A 16,915-nucleotide genomic window follows, 5' to 3' on the forward strand; every position below is an offset into this window, starting at 1 on the left:
TAATTTATAAATTCTAATCCTTAAAATATATTAAAAGTACTGATTTTACTAGTTTGATATAATCCAAAATTATTACTTGATATAATTTTAAATAATTTTTAAAAATATGAATTTCTATGTAATTTTTTTTTTTAAGAAAATCACAAATAAATAGTCTAGATATGTAAATAATCCTTCCGTTTAACCCAAGTATTTAAAATAATTTGATCAGATCCAATCCCGATTTGAACTGGGCCGGTATTGGTATAACCACCAGTCTCTCAAAATACTATTTGGTGGAATTGATGACAGATTAGATTACCCATTATTTCAAAAAATCAAGATGAACATGTAGAAGCATAATTGCTGCATGAAAATAATGTATAATATATGACCATATTAATTACTGCAACAACAACCTCCAAAATATAAATGTATAGTCAAATATATATCCGTTTGAAAATTGTAATATTTGAATTCATCAAATCACCACCTATAATTCAAACATGATCCAGCAATTAGGCCTCTTTAGCACAAAAAGACTCAGACATAACACAATATTAATTAAGCAAAAAAGAAAATCAATTTTTGGTGATTAATATTAATTACAAGCCTGATTGGCACGAGAGAACTGTTTGGCTTGTTTGGCTGCAGCTTCCTCCGAGACTAATCCTTGAATAAGCAGTGTCTTCACTTCCCAAGCAGAGTAAGGATAATCCTTTCTAGAATAAGAATTCAGAAGCGCTGCAACAGCTTCTTTCAACAACCCAACGAAGGCGTTGTCATCGTCATTCCTAGCCGTTGATTCAAGTAATGTCACACCAGATCTATACCGTTCAAAAATTCCCGATCCAAACACATTCGAAACCGTTGATGTCTGCGGGACCATCCTCGGCCATGCCTCTCTTCGGCTGCTCCAGTACCTGCAACAATACACACATTATCAACAACAGTTCAAATCCACAGTGGCTGAGTCAACTCATCACTTCACCGAGTTTTCACTTAAAGAAGTACGAATGAAAGAGAGAATACTCACTGGGGAGTGCATCTTCCTCTGGTTCTGGTGAAGAGAAAACCAGGTCTGGAAGCTGATATGGTTGAAGCAAGAAGAATGATTAGAAGCAGAGGTGTGAGAAGGAAAGAGCTCCTCATTTTTTTTCGTTGGATTGATTTCCAAATCTAAGCTTCCATTGTAAGTTGTGTGGATTTGATATTGCAATCTGTAGTGAGAAAAGAGAAAAGGGAAAAAAGAATAAACGGGTGTGGAGTTTCAGAAGAAATTAGTAGATAGAGAGCACTCTGGCTTTTTCCTTCTGCATCTTCGGTGACCTGACTTCGTAATTCCAAAACAATTCTTGTTTATTCGTCGTCCTTTACAACATTACCCCTCTCTTTTGACGATATTTATGATTTTCAAATTTCATAGACTAAATTACACTTATGACCACTGAACTTTGTTCATTTTAAGATAGGATCATTTAATTTTAAAATATAACATTCTTAATGCATCATTCATCTTCTAAACTTATTAAAAAAACTTAGATTGATTTGCTTAACTTTCAAAGTATGGTAACGGCCCTTGTGTCAAAGTAGCATCGAGTTGCGCTTGGAAACCAGCAAGTTTATAGCTGCCAGATAAATGGTACCTTTAGAGTCCGGTAGGTCAGTTAAGACTCTGAACTTGCCTAAATCTCTTCCTTATCTGCCGCTTCGCCTTCGCCAGTATAAGTAGCAGAAGAAATAGTTTTTTAAGTCCCAGTAGGGGCATGCCCACCAGTCAACTCAGTGGTCTTATGCCCGTTTTCTATCAACCTGCATAAAATATTCAGTTAGCATCCTAAATTTACATAAAATATAATCAATTAATCATTCGTTTGCAAAAAAGAAAAAAAAAGTAAACTGCATGCAAAAAATGTGTTGCACACGTCTTAAAATGTTATTATATAATTAACAGAATAGATTAAAAAGGAACTTGTTACTTTCTCTAATATTAGAATCGCATACTCCGACCTTGGTCGTTTAACTTTTTTTAAGACGCGTGCGATACATCTTCCGCATTTAACTTACTTTTATTTTACAATTTAGTGATTAATTGATTACATTTAATGCAAGTTGAGAGGACTAATTGGATATTTATGCATTTACATCTTCCGCATTTAACTCTACTTGACAGGTTTGAGATTCAAAATGTGATTTCATGGTAAATATGGTTCTGAACAACTTTAATTTTTAAATACTTTCATTTTGAGGTCTTTAACGGTCATTTTGAGGAGTTAGTTAAAGTTAAGTGGTCACCGATATTAAAATGTGTAAAGTTCAGTGGTTGTATCGTTAAGAATTGAAATTAATAGCTATAATATTAAGTTCACCAAAAGAAAACAAAGGTTCACAAAAAAAAAATAGCAATAATATTAAAATAGATAAAGTTCAATCGCCATGAGTGTAATTTACCCCAATAATTTAGTGATTTACTAAACCCAGCCCTAATTTTACACTTCTAGCTCCGTGAATAGACCGAAATACCCTTTGCACTAAATTTCAAAAAACCCAAAACCTCTCAAGAAGCCGAAACGATTTTTGCTCAAATCCGGACAAATTAGTGAGCCGAATCATGGATGGTGATAGAAACCGTAAAGGAAAAGCTAAAATGGTACGATTTACCGCTTTATTTTGTTGATTTATGCATCGATTTGAATCTGTTATGGTTTTTAAAAATTTCGGCCGGAATCGCAGTCGGGCGTATGAACATCACGCCCGATCTGCGGTTCGGGCGTATGAGTATCACGCCCGACCAGTGGTTCGGGCGTGATAGCCACATGCCCGAACCAATGGTAGGGCGTGATGCTCATACGCCCTAACCACTGATAGGGCGTGATGTGCATACGCCCGATCAATGGTTCGGGCGTGATTCCCTTACGCCCCATTTTTCTTAATAAAAATTAATATTTTTTAAAATTTAGTATAAAAATTAATATTTTTTAAAATTTTAGTAATTTTAGTTTAATTTTAGTAAACATTTAGTATAAATTTTAGTATAAAAATTAATATTTTTTAAAATTTTAGTAATTTAGTGTAATTTTAGTTTAATTATAGTAAACATTTTAGTAATTTAGTGTAATTTTAGTATAATTTAGTATAAATTGAGAATAACTATATTATAATTTTATTAGTTTAGTAGTATTTTAGCATAATTTTATAAATTTAGTATAATTTACATTATTTACAATTTTATTAATTCAGTGTAATTTTTTTTGTAGACGGAGCGACCTACTAGGGGTGGGAAATCCATCCCGTCATTTGCTCGTCGTCTAGATATGGACGACGAGGATGATACACCACGGCATACGAGATTGCGTGGTATAGATATTTCTGGTCGTAGGCGGAGAGGGGCTGCGACGGAGCAGGTGAGGAGGGGGCCGATTGCGGATCAGGCCGATATTCATGGCTCAGAGGGGGCGACTGATTTTGATGACAGAGAGCCCGATAGAGATTCTTTTCAGGACTACCTGGATGTGGCAGCCCGGTCAGTGCGACAGTCTGCTGTTGCACATGATCGCGAGGTTAAAGAGAGCGATAAGCAGCCGACCCCGGGGAGACAGCCGACCCAGCGCGTAGGAGGTCGTTTTGCGAGTACATGTATTTTAGTATTGTTTAGTATTTTTTAATATTATTTAGTATAATTTTAGTATAATTTTAGTATAATTTAGTATAATTTAGTATAACCTAGTATAATTTAGTATAATTTAGTATTTTTTAGTATAATTTTAGTATAATTTAGTATAATTTAGTATAATCTAGTATAATTTTAGTATAATTTTTTAATATTTTTGAGTATAATTTAGTATAATTTAGTATAATCTAGTATAATTTTAGTATAATTTTTTAGTATTTTTTAGTATAATTTTAGTATAATTTAGTATAATCTAGTATAATCTAGTATAATTTTAGTATAATTTTTTAGTATTTTTTAGTATAATTTAGTATAATCTAGTATTTTTTAGTATAATTTAGTATAATTTAGTATAATCTAGTATAATTTAGTATAATTTTATAATTATCAGGGACAAGCAAACGTCCCAAAGGTAGTGAGGACGAGAGCTGGGTAGTTACTGCACCGGTTGATGGTGGTCCCGTTGATGGTTCCGTGATTCCTAGTTTTCTAGGACATGTTGCCTCACGGATGTTGGGAGGAGAGATTCGGTCTTTTCTGACATGCTACAACAGATCATCAGCATGCCGAGATTTGTGTCAGTGGTTTTCTGGTGCGTCACCCGAGGTAAGACTAATATAGTGTGTCAACATTTATTGTAATTCGTATTTTTAACTATAAACATACAAAACATTCAGTAATTGTATAAATTGTATATGTGTCATTTTACAGCTGAGGGAGATGATCGAGAGGACTGGTTTGTCTCACCTTCCACAGGCCATGTTTAAGAACCTCGACACTCCGCTATTGACTGCGTTCGTGGAGCGGTGGCAGCCCGATACGAACTCCTTCCACATGCCGTTCGGGGAGATGACTATCCAACTGCATGATGTGTGGTAGATTCTTCGGATCCCGATCGACGGTTCGATGGTGTCCGAGTCTCCCCTACTGACTCGCTTCATGCCATGTGCATGATGATGTTTGGGGTGAGTCAGGCTGAGCTTCTGTTGCCGACTAGTCATTTATGGGGAGGTGGAGGTGTATTTGTTGGGGCTGTACAGAGGCTACTCGCTGAGGGTAGGGATGACGCTACTCGGGCCACAGCGTGGATGTGGCTTATGCTTGGATCCACTCTGTTTGTTGACAAGAGTGGAGATAGGATTAGGCCGGCCCATCTTCATGAGGTTTACAGCGGTGTCAGCGGGACAGTTGGACTATCATGGGGGTCTGCCACACTAGCCATGTTGTACCGACAGCTGGGGATAGCGAGCAGAGGAGACTGCTCAGGTATATGCGGATGTTTGACCCTACTGCAGGTATGGATATATGAGTATTTTCCGGTTTTCCGGCCGCATAGAGGAGCTCACTTGATCCCAGCTGACCATGCCCGTGCACTGAGATGGGAGGTCGGGGTACCAGGCAAGACGACCGCCCGACTAGATACCTTTCGGGGGTAGCTAGATCGTATGACGGCGGCAGAGGTATTTTATAAAATTTTAGAATTTATTTAATTATTATTTATAGTATATTATTTTTTTTATTGAGTATTACTTTTTTCCAGGTGACGTGGTTGCCTTATGGTCCTGTCGCCGATGATGATCGGCTTCGAGTGTCCTACGCCGGTTGGATACGGTGTAGAGACATCGTCGAGCCGTATATGCCCGACCGAGCGCTGCGACAGGTCGGATATACTCAGCCTATCCCACCTGAGCGTATTAGACCTGATAAAGCAGTACGACCATGGAAGTCGTTATCGTACAGGCTCACGCATTCCTTAGTCACAGTTGAGGACACCTGGCGGAGATTTCCATCGGCTCGGGGCATTGATCGGAGGAGATGCCGACCAGTTGGATACGATCCCACTGCCTGTGATCCTGCTTATATGGATTGGTATAGGCAATATTCGCATCCCCATCTCCTTCATGCACCACAGGCTGGACCGGTACAGCATGCTCGCGCCAACAGCGAATTTGTAAGTTTATTATTATTTAATATTATTATTTAGTATTAGTTTATATGTGTTTAATTTTTAATATTTATTTATTACTTTTTTTTTTTGCAGTGGGTTAGCTGGTTGTGGCGTGTCACCCAACTATCGGCTACCCACCGATCTGACGAGGATGTTCCACGCATTAAGAGGGAGATGGATGAGTTTATGGATGCGTGGTGTCGGGCGAGCTGATTTTTTGTTGTAGACATTCATACATTTAAACACTTTTTATTGTAGATATTAAATTTACTCTATTACGTTTGTAAATGTTTATGTTTATTTTAATTTTTATGTTTTTAAATTTTTTTTGTTAAGTACATTTATGTAGTTACGGGCTTAACGGACTATTTACGGGTTTAACGGCCTATTTACAGGATTCATAAGCTATTTTTTTTGCTCTCTCGATACACGGGCGTGTGAAGATCACGCCTCCCCGTGTGGTCGGACGTGATAGCCCTACGCCTCACCGTGTGGTCGGACGTGATAGTTCCACGTCCGACCACACGGTGTGGCGTAGGGCTATCACGCCCGACCACACGGGGAGGCGTGATCTTCACACGCCCCACCATGAGGTGAGGCGTGATGTCCATACGCCCGTGCATCGAGAGAGAAAAAAAAATAGCTTTTTCCACCCCAAAACCTATGAAAGAGTAATTTCGTCCTTCCACGGGGCTAGGAGTGGAAAATTGGGGCTGAGTTTAACAACACCCATAATTTATCGTGAATTGCTAGGAGATGGAAGCCAATTTTGAGGGATATAAAAAGAAAATATCTAAATTGAAGGGAGATGAGAAGCCAATATTTCTATACAAAATGTTATAATTTTTATTTATATATGTATACTGACGTATCACCAAAATGATAATGTATTATCTTTATAAAACTCTATTTGAGTAATTTTTTTTTTAAGATTTGAGTACCTTTTATATTTTTTTTTGTTACACGAGTGAGACCACGTCCCAAGCAACAAAAACAAAGAAACAAAATAACTACGACCTAATCAAACAAAGGAAATTCGTGCCTATAAGATCGACATGAATAATAACCTGGATACTTAGAGGAGACACATCACACTCGTAAATATTCAAGAACAACTGCGTAGTTCCCCATCTATGGTTCCCTTTTCTATAGATTTGGCTCAAATTCACCTCCCAATCCTTAGACAACAACTCACAATATTTAAAAATTAACCAATAAAACACATGCCTATTTTGAGTTCCCTCAAAAACTAACTTGATAACAAACTGGGAGACTAACTCGAATACCACCCTCCAGAAGAATTTCTTCCAAGGTAACTCAAAACGAAATAACAAACTCCAGAGCGCAGCTAACACGAAAAAGCAAATAGCTAAATTCACCCAAAACCCCCAATCTAATCCATGTAAGGCCCTTGTAAGAGAGACCATCAGCTGAAGCAAGCCTCAGGTTGCCCTTGCTAGCTCTATCATAATTTAACTGAATCCAACTCGTATTTGGTGGCTTTCACCCTAATATGAATCTCCCTAGCCATCCGAGAGGCAACACCATTAGAAGATAAGAAAGCTCTCATAAATCCAAATTTTGAATCTCAGTGAACCCAATTTTATCCAAGGAGGCACATCAGTAGACTAAAAAACCTTATTACAACATCTCCATCTCTACTGCCACAGTCACCACACTACTATAGTGAAGATAATCGGCCAGGCAACCCCATTCCAAGAAATAGAAGCTTCCAAATTGAAGTGAATCCACTCGGCTAGCCCCAAACTATAGAACATCGCCTCTCACTCGATAGGAACTAACACACCCCACACAACCTTGACACTATGGAAATCATGGATAATGTGCACTATATCCTCCTGTAACGAATAAAAAGAACAAGCGTCTGAACTACTAAGGTGTCGATAAACACGATTGACATTAGAGAGGACCCTATTATGCGAGAAAAGCTAGAGAAGAATTTGATTTTCTTTGGAGCAACAACTTGCCAAACATGAGACTAGAGGGTCTGCCCCTCTAACGACCACTGTCGATTCCTCAATAGAGAAAACGCCACCGCAACAGTAAAACGACCAGAAGAGGAGGGACCCAACAACAAACAACATCCCCTAGTTGACATTTTATATAACTATATATATATTGTTAAATAGATCGCAACAAAATAGTTTATGGTTGGCTGGTCTTTTTAATATCTCCAAACCTAATTTATTATCCAATGGATTAAAGCAGTATTTAGTCCATATAGTATCTAAAATTTTGTCATTTGTTCCATGTGGTATTATATAGTAACATTTCTCCCTAAAATATTATCATAGGTGACATTTAATCCATTTTGAATAGAAAATTATTTGATTTGTTTAGTTTTTCATATGACATAATTTTCAACACGTGACAATTATTTTTAATTTTTTTCCCACGTAGACTTAATATGTGGATAAATAAGGAATTGTTTTTTTTCTTATTTATCCATATATTAAGTCATATGGAAAAATAATAATTAAAACAATTATCATGTGTCAAAAATTATATCATGTTGCAAGAATTAATAAATCGGTTAACTTTCATTCAAAATGAGTTAAATGTCATATATGAAAATATCTTAGGGCAAATGTTACCAAATGATTAAACGGTTTTGATATATAGGGCTGCATATAAGCATTAAATCTATAGAATATTCTAACCAATTTTTCCACCAACGATTATTAATGCTTCCTTGATACACATAATAACACGTGTAAGTAATAAATATTATTATTATGTTTTGTGTTTCAATATATATATATATTAAATAAGACAAAAAATAGATAGACATTGAAAATTGAAATGGATGAAAATATTCTATATATTTAATGCTTATATGCAACTCAGAGCATCTCCATTGTAAACACATTCAAGGTCGCCAAAACTTAACGCATAATATCAAAATATACTAAGCAATTCTAAAAGTTACCACTATAGTCCCACAAATCATTATTTTATATATAATTTGTTTTAATTACAAATATTACCATAAAATTCCACCAAAGCAATTAAATCATTTTTTATATTAAAAAAAAAAGAAAAAGTAACAGTGTCAAAATGGTACAAAAAAAAATTGACAACATTACTATAATCATTTAAGCAACTCTCGTTACTTTAATACAAAACACTATTTCAAGCATCGTCCACCTTATCAAACACCATTTCAAATATACATTTTGCATTGGCATATATCAAAACCTAATTTATTTGATTCAATTAATGCACATAAATAATAAAAAAAAGTTAGTTATACTGTAATCCTATAAAATAGTCATTAATCCTCTCTAATAAATGACGGCTTGAGAATACTGTATTTTCAATATTGGTTTCAGTCTCTCATCAATTTATGTTTTCTTCAAAATAAGCCAACACATGCTATTCACTAGAATCATTTGAATTGTCTTCATCCTCGTCTAAATCAAATTCAGTTTCAATTTCAAGATTTTTCGAGTCAGTTTGAGTTTCGGACGGATCTCTCCGTATATGTTTCAAGTCAGTTTGAGTTTCGGACTGATCTCTTCGTATATGTTGTTCATCATCATCAATAGGATTAGGAACCAATAATAATAAAAGTTACTAAATGCTATGCTTTTTTAGAAAACTTTTTTGTGCCATAATATATAACATTTTATATAACATTTTATTGCAATCCTTAATTAGTGGATGCAATAACAAAGTCTTTAATTAAAACTAATTAAGAGCAAAAAAAAAAAAAAAAAAGAAGTCATTCGAGGTAAGCTAGTACCACAGAAATCTTTCAATAAAATACTCATGAGAGGAGGCTCAACACACTCATGTAAACCTAATGGATATTTTCCTGGAAAATTCGTCATCCAGTCAGCTGCTCGATTACCTTTACGTTATGTATGGACAAAACGAAGGTTCCAGTTACGATGCTTAAACAATGAGCATTGGGATAGGATTCAAGTATACGGATGATGTTTGCCAGGTAAGATAGAACAACTTGAGAATCAAGTTCAATAACAATTTTATAAAAGCCCTTATCCCAAGTTGCTTGAAGCCCAAATGGCCGAACAAAAACCCAAATTGACGAGGAATCCACCTAACCAGATACCATTTGAATCTCGAATAACACCACCAGCAATATCCGCCCTGGATTGCTTTTGCTAAATCCATCGCAATTAACCTAAACCCACCCCAGTCAGGCGGATGCCACATGAATAATATCTCGCGCGTGGAACCACAACTCTTGAGGTAGGTAGCCTAAAAGATGAAGTAAAAACCTCAAATTGAGACCAAATAAAAACTACCTTATTCATATGAAAGCCCCTTCCGTCTCCAAAAATTCTATCATTACGCCGCCGCCAATGCTTGCTACCTCTTATTATGATTATGATAATTACTTCAATGTTTATCCCATCTTTTAATTCCATGAGAAACTCCATAAAGTTGCAATCTTTATATTCAATGTTTCCAAGAAAAAGTTCGAATCTTTCTTGATCTGAATTGAAAAATCAACTCTGGAATAGTAACACTCAAATCCAAATATCAACTCTCAAATGAAGGAAATAAATATATTAGTACCTAGGAATTTCTTTCTCACTTTGATGAGAGAAGCAGTCTTCATACACTCTTATTTATTGAAATAGCCTTCCATATTTGTTAAATTTACACAACTCTCGAGCTCTAACGTCAAATGATAAACAGCCTTTAGGATTTAAGTTCCCAACACTTGAATGTACAAGTGGTATAGATCGAAACATTCTGCAGGAACTTAAGTGAAGCAGGTCAAGATTTGGCAGATTGCATATACTAGTTAGTCGGTAAGCTTGTGAACTTGTTCCCACATAATTTCAGGTCTTTCATGAAACAAAATACACCAAGATCATCACCATCCATTATGTTACAGTACCCATCCAACTCTTTTAAAGAATATGCTAAAATGTTAATAATATGTCAACTGTTTTCAGGCGAAAAGACAAGAGGACTTCGAGCTTTTTCATTTTTCTGATGCTCCCAGACAGAGAATTTATATCGGTTTCATCAAGAATAAGAGCAACCAAGAATTCCATATTCCCTAGTTCATGTGGCTGTTCCTTGAGTTTTGATCAGCCTTACATGTTAAACCTTTGAAGTGATCTTTTAGCACCAGGTTCTCAAGACTTTGGCAGCCTCCAAATCATAGATTTTGACAAGCTTGTGAGAGTGGCTGGGGAGGTTAAGGAATTTCAGTTTTTTTGCGGACTGCAAGAAATAGAACACTTGAAATGTTAGTTTCTCATTCTCTAGCTATGCAAGTAACTGTCAGAAAAACTAAATGGTAATGTAATATACCTGTCCTGATTCAATAAACTTGTTTTAGGCTGCTCTGCTGCATATCAAGAACAATCAGATTTTCGAGACTGACATCTAAAGGCATAGATTCCGAAGGAAATTCCTGTCAGCACAACCACCTTAACTTGTTAGAGATATGCCCATAACTTCCTTTTAGGCGAACGTGGTTGAGCTAAAGCAGCCTTAGCATTTTCATCTTCTAGAAACTCTTGGCCATCCATGAGTGTTTCAATCCTGGTTCCTTCAAAGAAAGGCCTTCTATTGCATTTGTGCCCTGTTAAACGATATCAACCATACTAATATTAGTTGGTCTAACTGGTAGATGTATCAATGGAGGGAATGATAATGGATAACATGCATCAGAAGCTCTAGCAACCTTACTCTTACCATTTTATCTGTTAAAACATCAATTACATCTTAATAATCTCATAATCTACTACGTTTCTCGAACATTTTGAGGGAAATAACTGCTTACAAATTTATGATGGATGAAATTGTAAACCTTTTTTCCTATTGTAGACTTACCTATTCCTCCCATCCCGTATAGACCAACTCCGCGTATATCTTCCACCTCGTTAGCCATTAGTGAAATCACTTCTACAACTGAGATTGTAAGCAAGTCGGGTGGATTGCAACATTTAGAATTGTTGGGTTTACTCGTCTTGTTATCTCTTCAACAATATGATCGACATTTTTTGCCTCATGCCATGAAAATGTACTTACTTTAACAAGAGACATGGAATAAAATTGACTACTTTGATGACAATTGAGAAACAAAATCTGCCTGAATAACAGACAGAACTCAAAAGCTAGTCAACTAATTCATGTCTGGTGAACAACACAACGGTGAATTGTTTCCTCTCGAATCTTTGTTAACTTCTCATCACTTCAAAAAGTTGTTTGTTATTGTAACAAATGTCTAACTCACCCCAAAAATTGGAGGATTGACTCAAATGCATAAAGAGCCATATAACTCCCTAATTAAGCAACGTGTGACATCTAACACACTCCTCACGTCTAGAACCATCTAAAGCCTGAAACAAATATACCTCAAAGGAGGAGGATTGCCTCACATATATATAAGGAGCCATATAGCTAGCTAATTAAGTAATTAATTTGGATAGCTAACCGTTATGAGCCTTGAGCATCAAATTTTCTTCGCGAGGGGAACAAACCTTTCTTTTCTCTTTACATGTGGTTTGACTACCGTTATTAGGGGACTCAATATATGTGAAATTTAAAAATCAATAACTTAATGTATCTATTGGAAAGTTCAGGGATTTAATAATAAAAAAATTAGAAAAATCAGAAACCTAATTAAAAATATACTATAATCACTAATATAAAGGGGTGAATTAGTACCATATATATCAATCTACACACTCAAACTTGTCCACCAAGGCCTAACTGTGCTTACAGATTGGTGAGTTAGCATCCTTGAGAGACTCTCTTGTTCATAGATTCGACTTCATCTATTTTTTGAGAATAAAGATCATCCCACCTGTTAGGCAACAAAAAGGAAATGTAGAACAAAACTCTTATTATCTTCAGTTGATGTTCCTTGTAATGAAGAACCAACAAGGCAACAATTTATGTATAGATAAAAGACTGCTTACTCTATAAATTCCTCACTGGAGATAGGCATGCAATCATATTCTATTTCTCCATTGCTCTCTATTGTTAACAATCCGGGACTAGTGAGCGTGAACCTTCTACGATGCCTGGATGTTGCAGAACAAATGAGTGCAAGCTCATCCGAAACCAAGCCAGCAGGCTGGCAAAGCAAGTGGATGCCAGAGTTTTTAACACTGATACCGAAACCCATGTCAAATGAAAATTCCAGTTGGTCCCCTTGTTCTGTTTCGTCCTTAAAACGCCATCCTGTATCTAATTGATCAGTCTCTTTGTGATGATCATTGAATATCCAATAGGCCATCCAACTGATACCTTGCTGGAGACATCTTGAAAAGAAGACGATATACGGTCTATATAACCAGGTGAACATTTTGGTTCTGTTAGTGATTGTGATATGAGGTGCTCTATAGCAAGATTTAGAGCCTTGTTGCCACGCATAGGTAGCATATGTAACAACTCCAATTATTGTTGAACCTGGATCAATTCTAGGCACATGCAATGATACAGTATTACCGCCATTTCGATGGCTGAACCATGCTGGAACATCACCCTCTGGTAAGAAGATGCTGTATATACCCCTCTCGGAAAGAGCCTGCACAGAAAAAGAAAGACATCAAGAAAGGAAAAGCATGAGAGAAAGAGAGTGAAGGAATCATTACCTGCAAAGGAGTTGTCTTATTACCCAATGCATGTGAAAGAATCTTGCGCACGGAGAAGTTTCTGATGGAGTCTCCTATTGAGCTTCCCACAAGTTTTTCAGCAAAATCAACTTGTAATGGTTCCACGTGGAAATACCCTTCGAGTTGTTTTAAATTCACACACCCATTGAGCTCCAAACGTGAACCATTAGGAATGTTTTTGAGATCAATGCTTTCCAATGAAAAACAATCCTTAGCTTGCAAGTTTACTAGACTTGACTGAAGTTGCGGTATAGATTGAAGCCTTTCGCATGCGTTTACATAAAGCTTGTGAAGATTTGGGAGGCTACCTATGCTAGCTGGTAGGTTTGTGAATTTGTTTCCACATAATTTCAGCTCTTTCAAACAACAAAATCCTCTAAGATCATCAGGAATTACATTATCCATTATGTTACAGTACCTGAGATCCAAATCTTTAACAGAATATGGTAAAATGCTAATAAGTTGCGAATTGTTTGCAGGCGAAAAGATAAGAGGGCATTTGTGCAAACTTAAATGTTCAAGCATTTCCATGTTTCTGATGCTTTTAGGAAGGGAACGTAATCCAGTTTCATCAAGATTAAGAACAGCCAAGGATTTCAAATTACCCATTTCCTCAGGCAATTCCTCAAGTTTTGAGCAGCCTGACATGTTAAGCTCCCTAAGTGATCTTAGACCAAAAATGGTACTGCTGAAATTCTTTAGATTCTTGCAGTCTTGCAAGTTCCAGAAAAGAAGGGAATTGAGATGTCCAATATACTCGGGCAAATTCTCAAGCTTCGAGCAGCCTAGCATGTCAAGCTTTTCGAGTGCCTCTAGATTGCCGATGCTTTCTGGGAGACTCTTAAGGCCCTCACAGTTTTGTAAATTCAAGGAAAGGAGGCTAGACAAAAATTCAAATGATTCAGGCAATGCCTTGAGTTTAGAGCAGTGAGACAGGTTCATCTCCCGGAGCGATTTTAGATCACCAATACTTCCTGGAAGATTCCTAAGGTTCTCACATTTTGCCAAAGTCAACAAAGTAAGGTTAGTTAAAAGCCCAACTGTGTCACCAATCTTTTCCAATCTAATGCAATCTTTCAGCTTCAGTTTCTCAAGATTTCTGCAGCCTTCAAAGTCAGGGATATCAGTAAGCTTGTGAGAGTGGCTGAGGTCAAGGAACTTCAGCTTCTCCGCAGACTGCAAGAAACAAAACATTCAAAATGAACTATGAAACTTACTCTCAGAAAAATCTGATGATGTCCTAATATATGTACGTACCTGCCCCAATTCCAAAAATGTTTTCAGGTTGCTGTGACGCATGTCAAGCACAATCAGACTTTCCAGACTGAGATCAGATGGTATAGATTCCGAAGGTAATTCCCGCCAACACAACCACCTTAATTTGTTAGAGATATGCTCATAACTTCCTTTTAGGCCCACGTAGTTGAGTTGAAGCAGTCTTAGCATTTTCATCTTCTTGAATGTCTTGGCATTCCATGTGTGTTTTGATCCTGGCTTGTTCAAAACAAGGCCTTGTACGGCATTTGTACCCTGTAAAAGGATATCAACAGTATTAGCAGATTGTTAACGATAAATCAAAATGATAATTGATAATATGTATATCTGAAGCTCTAGCGGTAGTTCCCTAACCATTTTATTTGTTAAGGCATCAGTTACATCTTCATAATCCCATAATCTACTTCGCTCCCCATGATCTATGGCATTCTCTTGACGGACGATTTCTCGTCCCATGTCTCGAAGCAAATCATGCATCACCAACTTATCATTAGAGCCAACTTTCATAAGACATCTCCGGATGAGGGCACTAATGCCTTGAACTGGTAAGAAACCGCATCCATCTAGTATTTTTATGACGTACTCTTTATTATACCCTACGAAGAAACATGCTATATTGAGAAATATAAACTGTTCGGTTTCAACAAGAGAATCATAACTGGTTCTAAGTTTGCTTTGAATATCATCATTGGCAATCACTTTAAGCTTTTCCAATCTGCTATTCCACACTGCAACACTTTGGCCACACAAAGAAGAACCCAAAACTTCGAGAGCCAAAGGCATCCCCCTGCAGTAGTCTAGCATTTTTGTTGCACAAGTAACATGATCTTCATCTGGATGATCCTTGCCAAAGGCATGTAAACTCAGGAGTCGGAGAGAATCGCATTGGTCCAATCTATCAACCTCATATTGACGATACAACTCAGATGGTTTCAGGAAGTTCTCAATTCTAGTAGTGATGATCACTCTGCTCCTTGGAAAAAACCAATCACATTTTCCAATAATCCTAAATATGTGATCCAGTTCATCAACATCATCCAGTACAAGAAGAACCTTGCTGCGATATAGTTTTTCTTTGATCAAATTCAAGCCTATTTCCGGATTTTTGATCTTTTCATGTTTTTTTTGGGATATCTCAGACAAAAGTTGCCTTTGCAAGTGAGCAATACCTTTGGACTTTGATACTTCTCTGATATTTTCAAGGAAACAACTGCTTACAAAATCATGATGGATCAAATTGTAAACCTTTTTTGCTATTGTAGACTTCCCTATGCCTCCCATTCCGTATAGACCAACTACGCGTATCTCTTCTGACTCGTTATCCATTAGTGAAATCACTTCAGCAACTCGAGATTGTAAGCCAACCGGGTGGATTGCAACATTTAGCATTGTTGGGTTTACTCGTCTTGTGATCTCTTCAACAATGTGATCTATATTTTTCGCCTCATGCCTGCAAGCAAGATGAAGATTTACTAACAAGAATTAACAACTTATGTAAAATAATCTTGATTATGCATGAATAAGTCTTGCTATTAATACAAGTTCCACCAATCATTTCAAAGAGGCAAGGCAACAAACAAACTTGACTACTTTAATCCAAGAAGTAGTCCAATTAATTATTTCTGACATCAAGAAAAACAGTTAATCATTTAATTAACGGATTTTTCCTCGGAATAATGTTACAGTTTTTAAGGAAAAATCCTCGAGCAAGGCCAGGGTATATTATTTTCCGGGCCTAATGCTTCAGAGAGCACACACTAAACAGACACTGAAAATGTTATATCTAAAATATAAACTTCATGAAATAGTCTTAAAATCATAACAGAGAGGTGTCTGTGCAAGATACTTACCCATCTAAATGCTTAGATAGGTCAATACCCTTCAAATAGGAAACTTGTTGCAGAGCATCTTTCCATTGCTCCATGATCTCCTCCTTGAAACGTTTCTGATGCTCAACAAATGCCAATTCATAGCTTCCTTTGATCTCTTCAACATGAGATGGATCAACATCATAAAAGATGGGCCAAACATCATCTGCCTTCTTACCTTTAAGGATTTGAACAAGCTCATCCAAACAGCAAGTGGAGAACGCATAGTCTTTGGAAAGAAGGATAAGTGCTAATTTTGAGTTTTTAATACCTTCCAAAGATACTTGTCCAATTTCCTCGCCGTATTCCAGCTTTCCCTCGTCGACGAAAGTGTTGATTCCACTCCGATATAGAGCAGCAAAGAGGTGACCGGTGAAGCCTTTCCGGATGTCATTCCCTCCGAAACTCAAGAACACGTCGTAACTCCACCGTGAAGCCATGGAATCAAAGATGGATTCTTCTTTGTTATGGATTCAGACTTCTCACTTCACTCATATTCAACTTCAAGAGGTCACATTCAAATCAAGACTGCTGATTCATCTGC

The 16,915-nt window shown here is 36.8% G+C and overlaps 2 protein-coding genes across 5 annotated transcripts; both read right to left on the bottom strand.

Annotated features, from left to right (window-relative positions):
* Nucleotides 1-382: 382 nt before the first annotated feature.
* On the bottom strand, nucleotides 383-1,339 carry LOC136230631 (uncharacterized). The gene is made up of 2 exons (XM_066019759.1): nucleotides 1,016-1,339; nucleotides 383-902 (listed from the first exon to the last, which is right to left on the bottom strand). The coding sequence occupies exons 1-2, from the start codon at nucleotides 1,129-1,131 to the stop codon at nucleotides 581-583; spliced, it is 438 nt and encodes a 145-aa protein (XP_065875831.1). The 5' UTR covers nucleotides 1,132-1,339; the 3' UTR covers nucleotides 383-580.
* Nucleotides 1,340-10,080: 8,741 nt separating this feature from the next.
* LOC136230556 (disease resistance protein RPV1-like) lies at nucleotides 10,081-16,915 on the bottom strand. Of its 4 annotated transcripts, none has more exons than XM_066019659.1 (9): nucleotides 16,354-16,915; nucleotides 14,858-15,953; nucleotides 14,486-14,758; nucleotides 13,208-14,404; nucleotides 12,530-13,140; nucleotides 12,276-12,414; nucleotides 11,439-11,516; nucleotides 10,914-11,187; nucleotides 10,081-10,823 (listed from the first exon to the last, which is right to left on the bottom strand). In XM_066019659.1, exons 1-6 carry the CDS (start codon nucleotides 16,809-16,811, stop codon nucleotides 12,342-12,344), a joined length of 3,708 nt encoding a protein of 1,235 aa, XP_065875731.1. In that variant the 5' UTR covers nucleotides 16,812-16,915; the 3' UTR covers nucleotides 10,081-10,823; nucleotides 10,914-11,187; nucleotides 11,439-11,516; nucleotides 12,276-12,341. The 4 variants fall into 4 exon arrangements, with proteins under 4 accessions (XP_065875731.1, XP_065875732.1, XP_065875733.1 ...); XM_066019661.1 differs by lacking the exon at nucleotides 11,439-11,516 and having other exon boundaries at nucleotides 10,083-10,823; nucleotides 16,354-16,549; nucleotides 16,643-16,915; XM_066019660.1 differs by lacking the exon at nucleotides 11,439-11,516 and having other exon boundaries at nucleotides 12,331-12,414.

Source organism: Euphorbia lathyris, chromosome 5, assembly GCF_963576675.1.
Source record: "Euphorbia lathyris chromosome 5, ddEupLath1.1, whole genome shotgun sequence".
Lineage (NCBI taxonomy): Eukaryota > Viridiplantae > Streptophyta > Magnoliopsida > Malpighiales > Euphorbiaceae > Euphorbia > Euphorbia lathyris.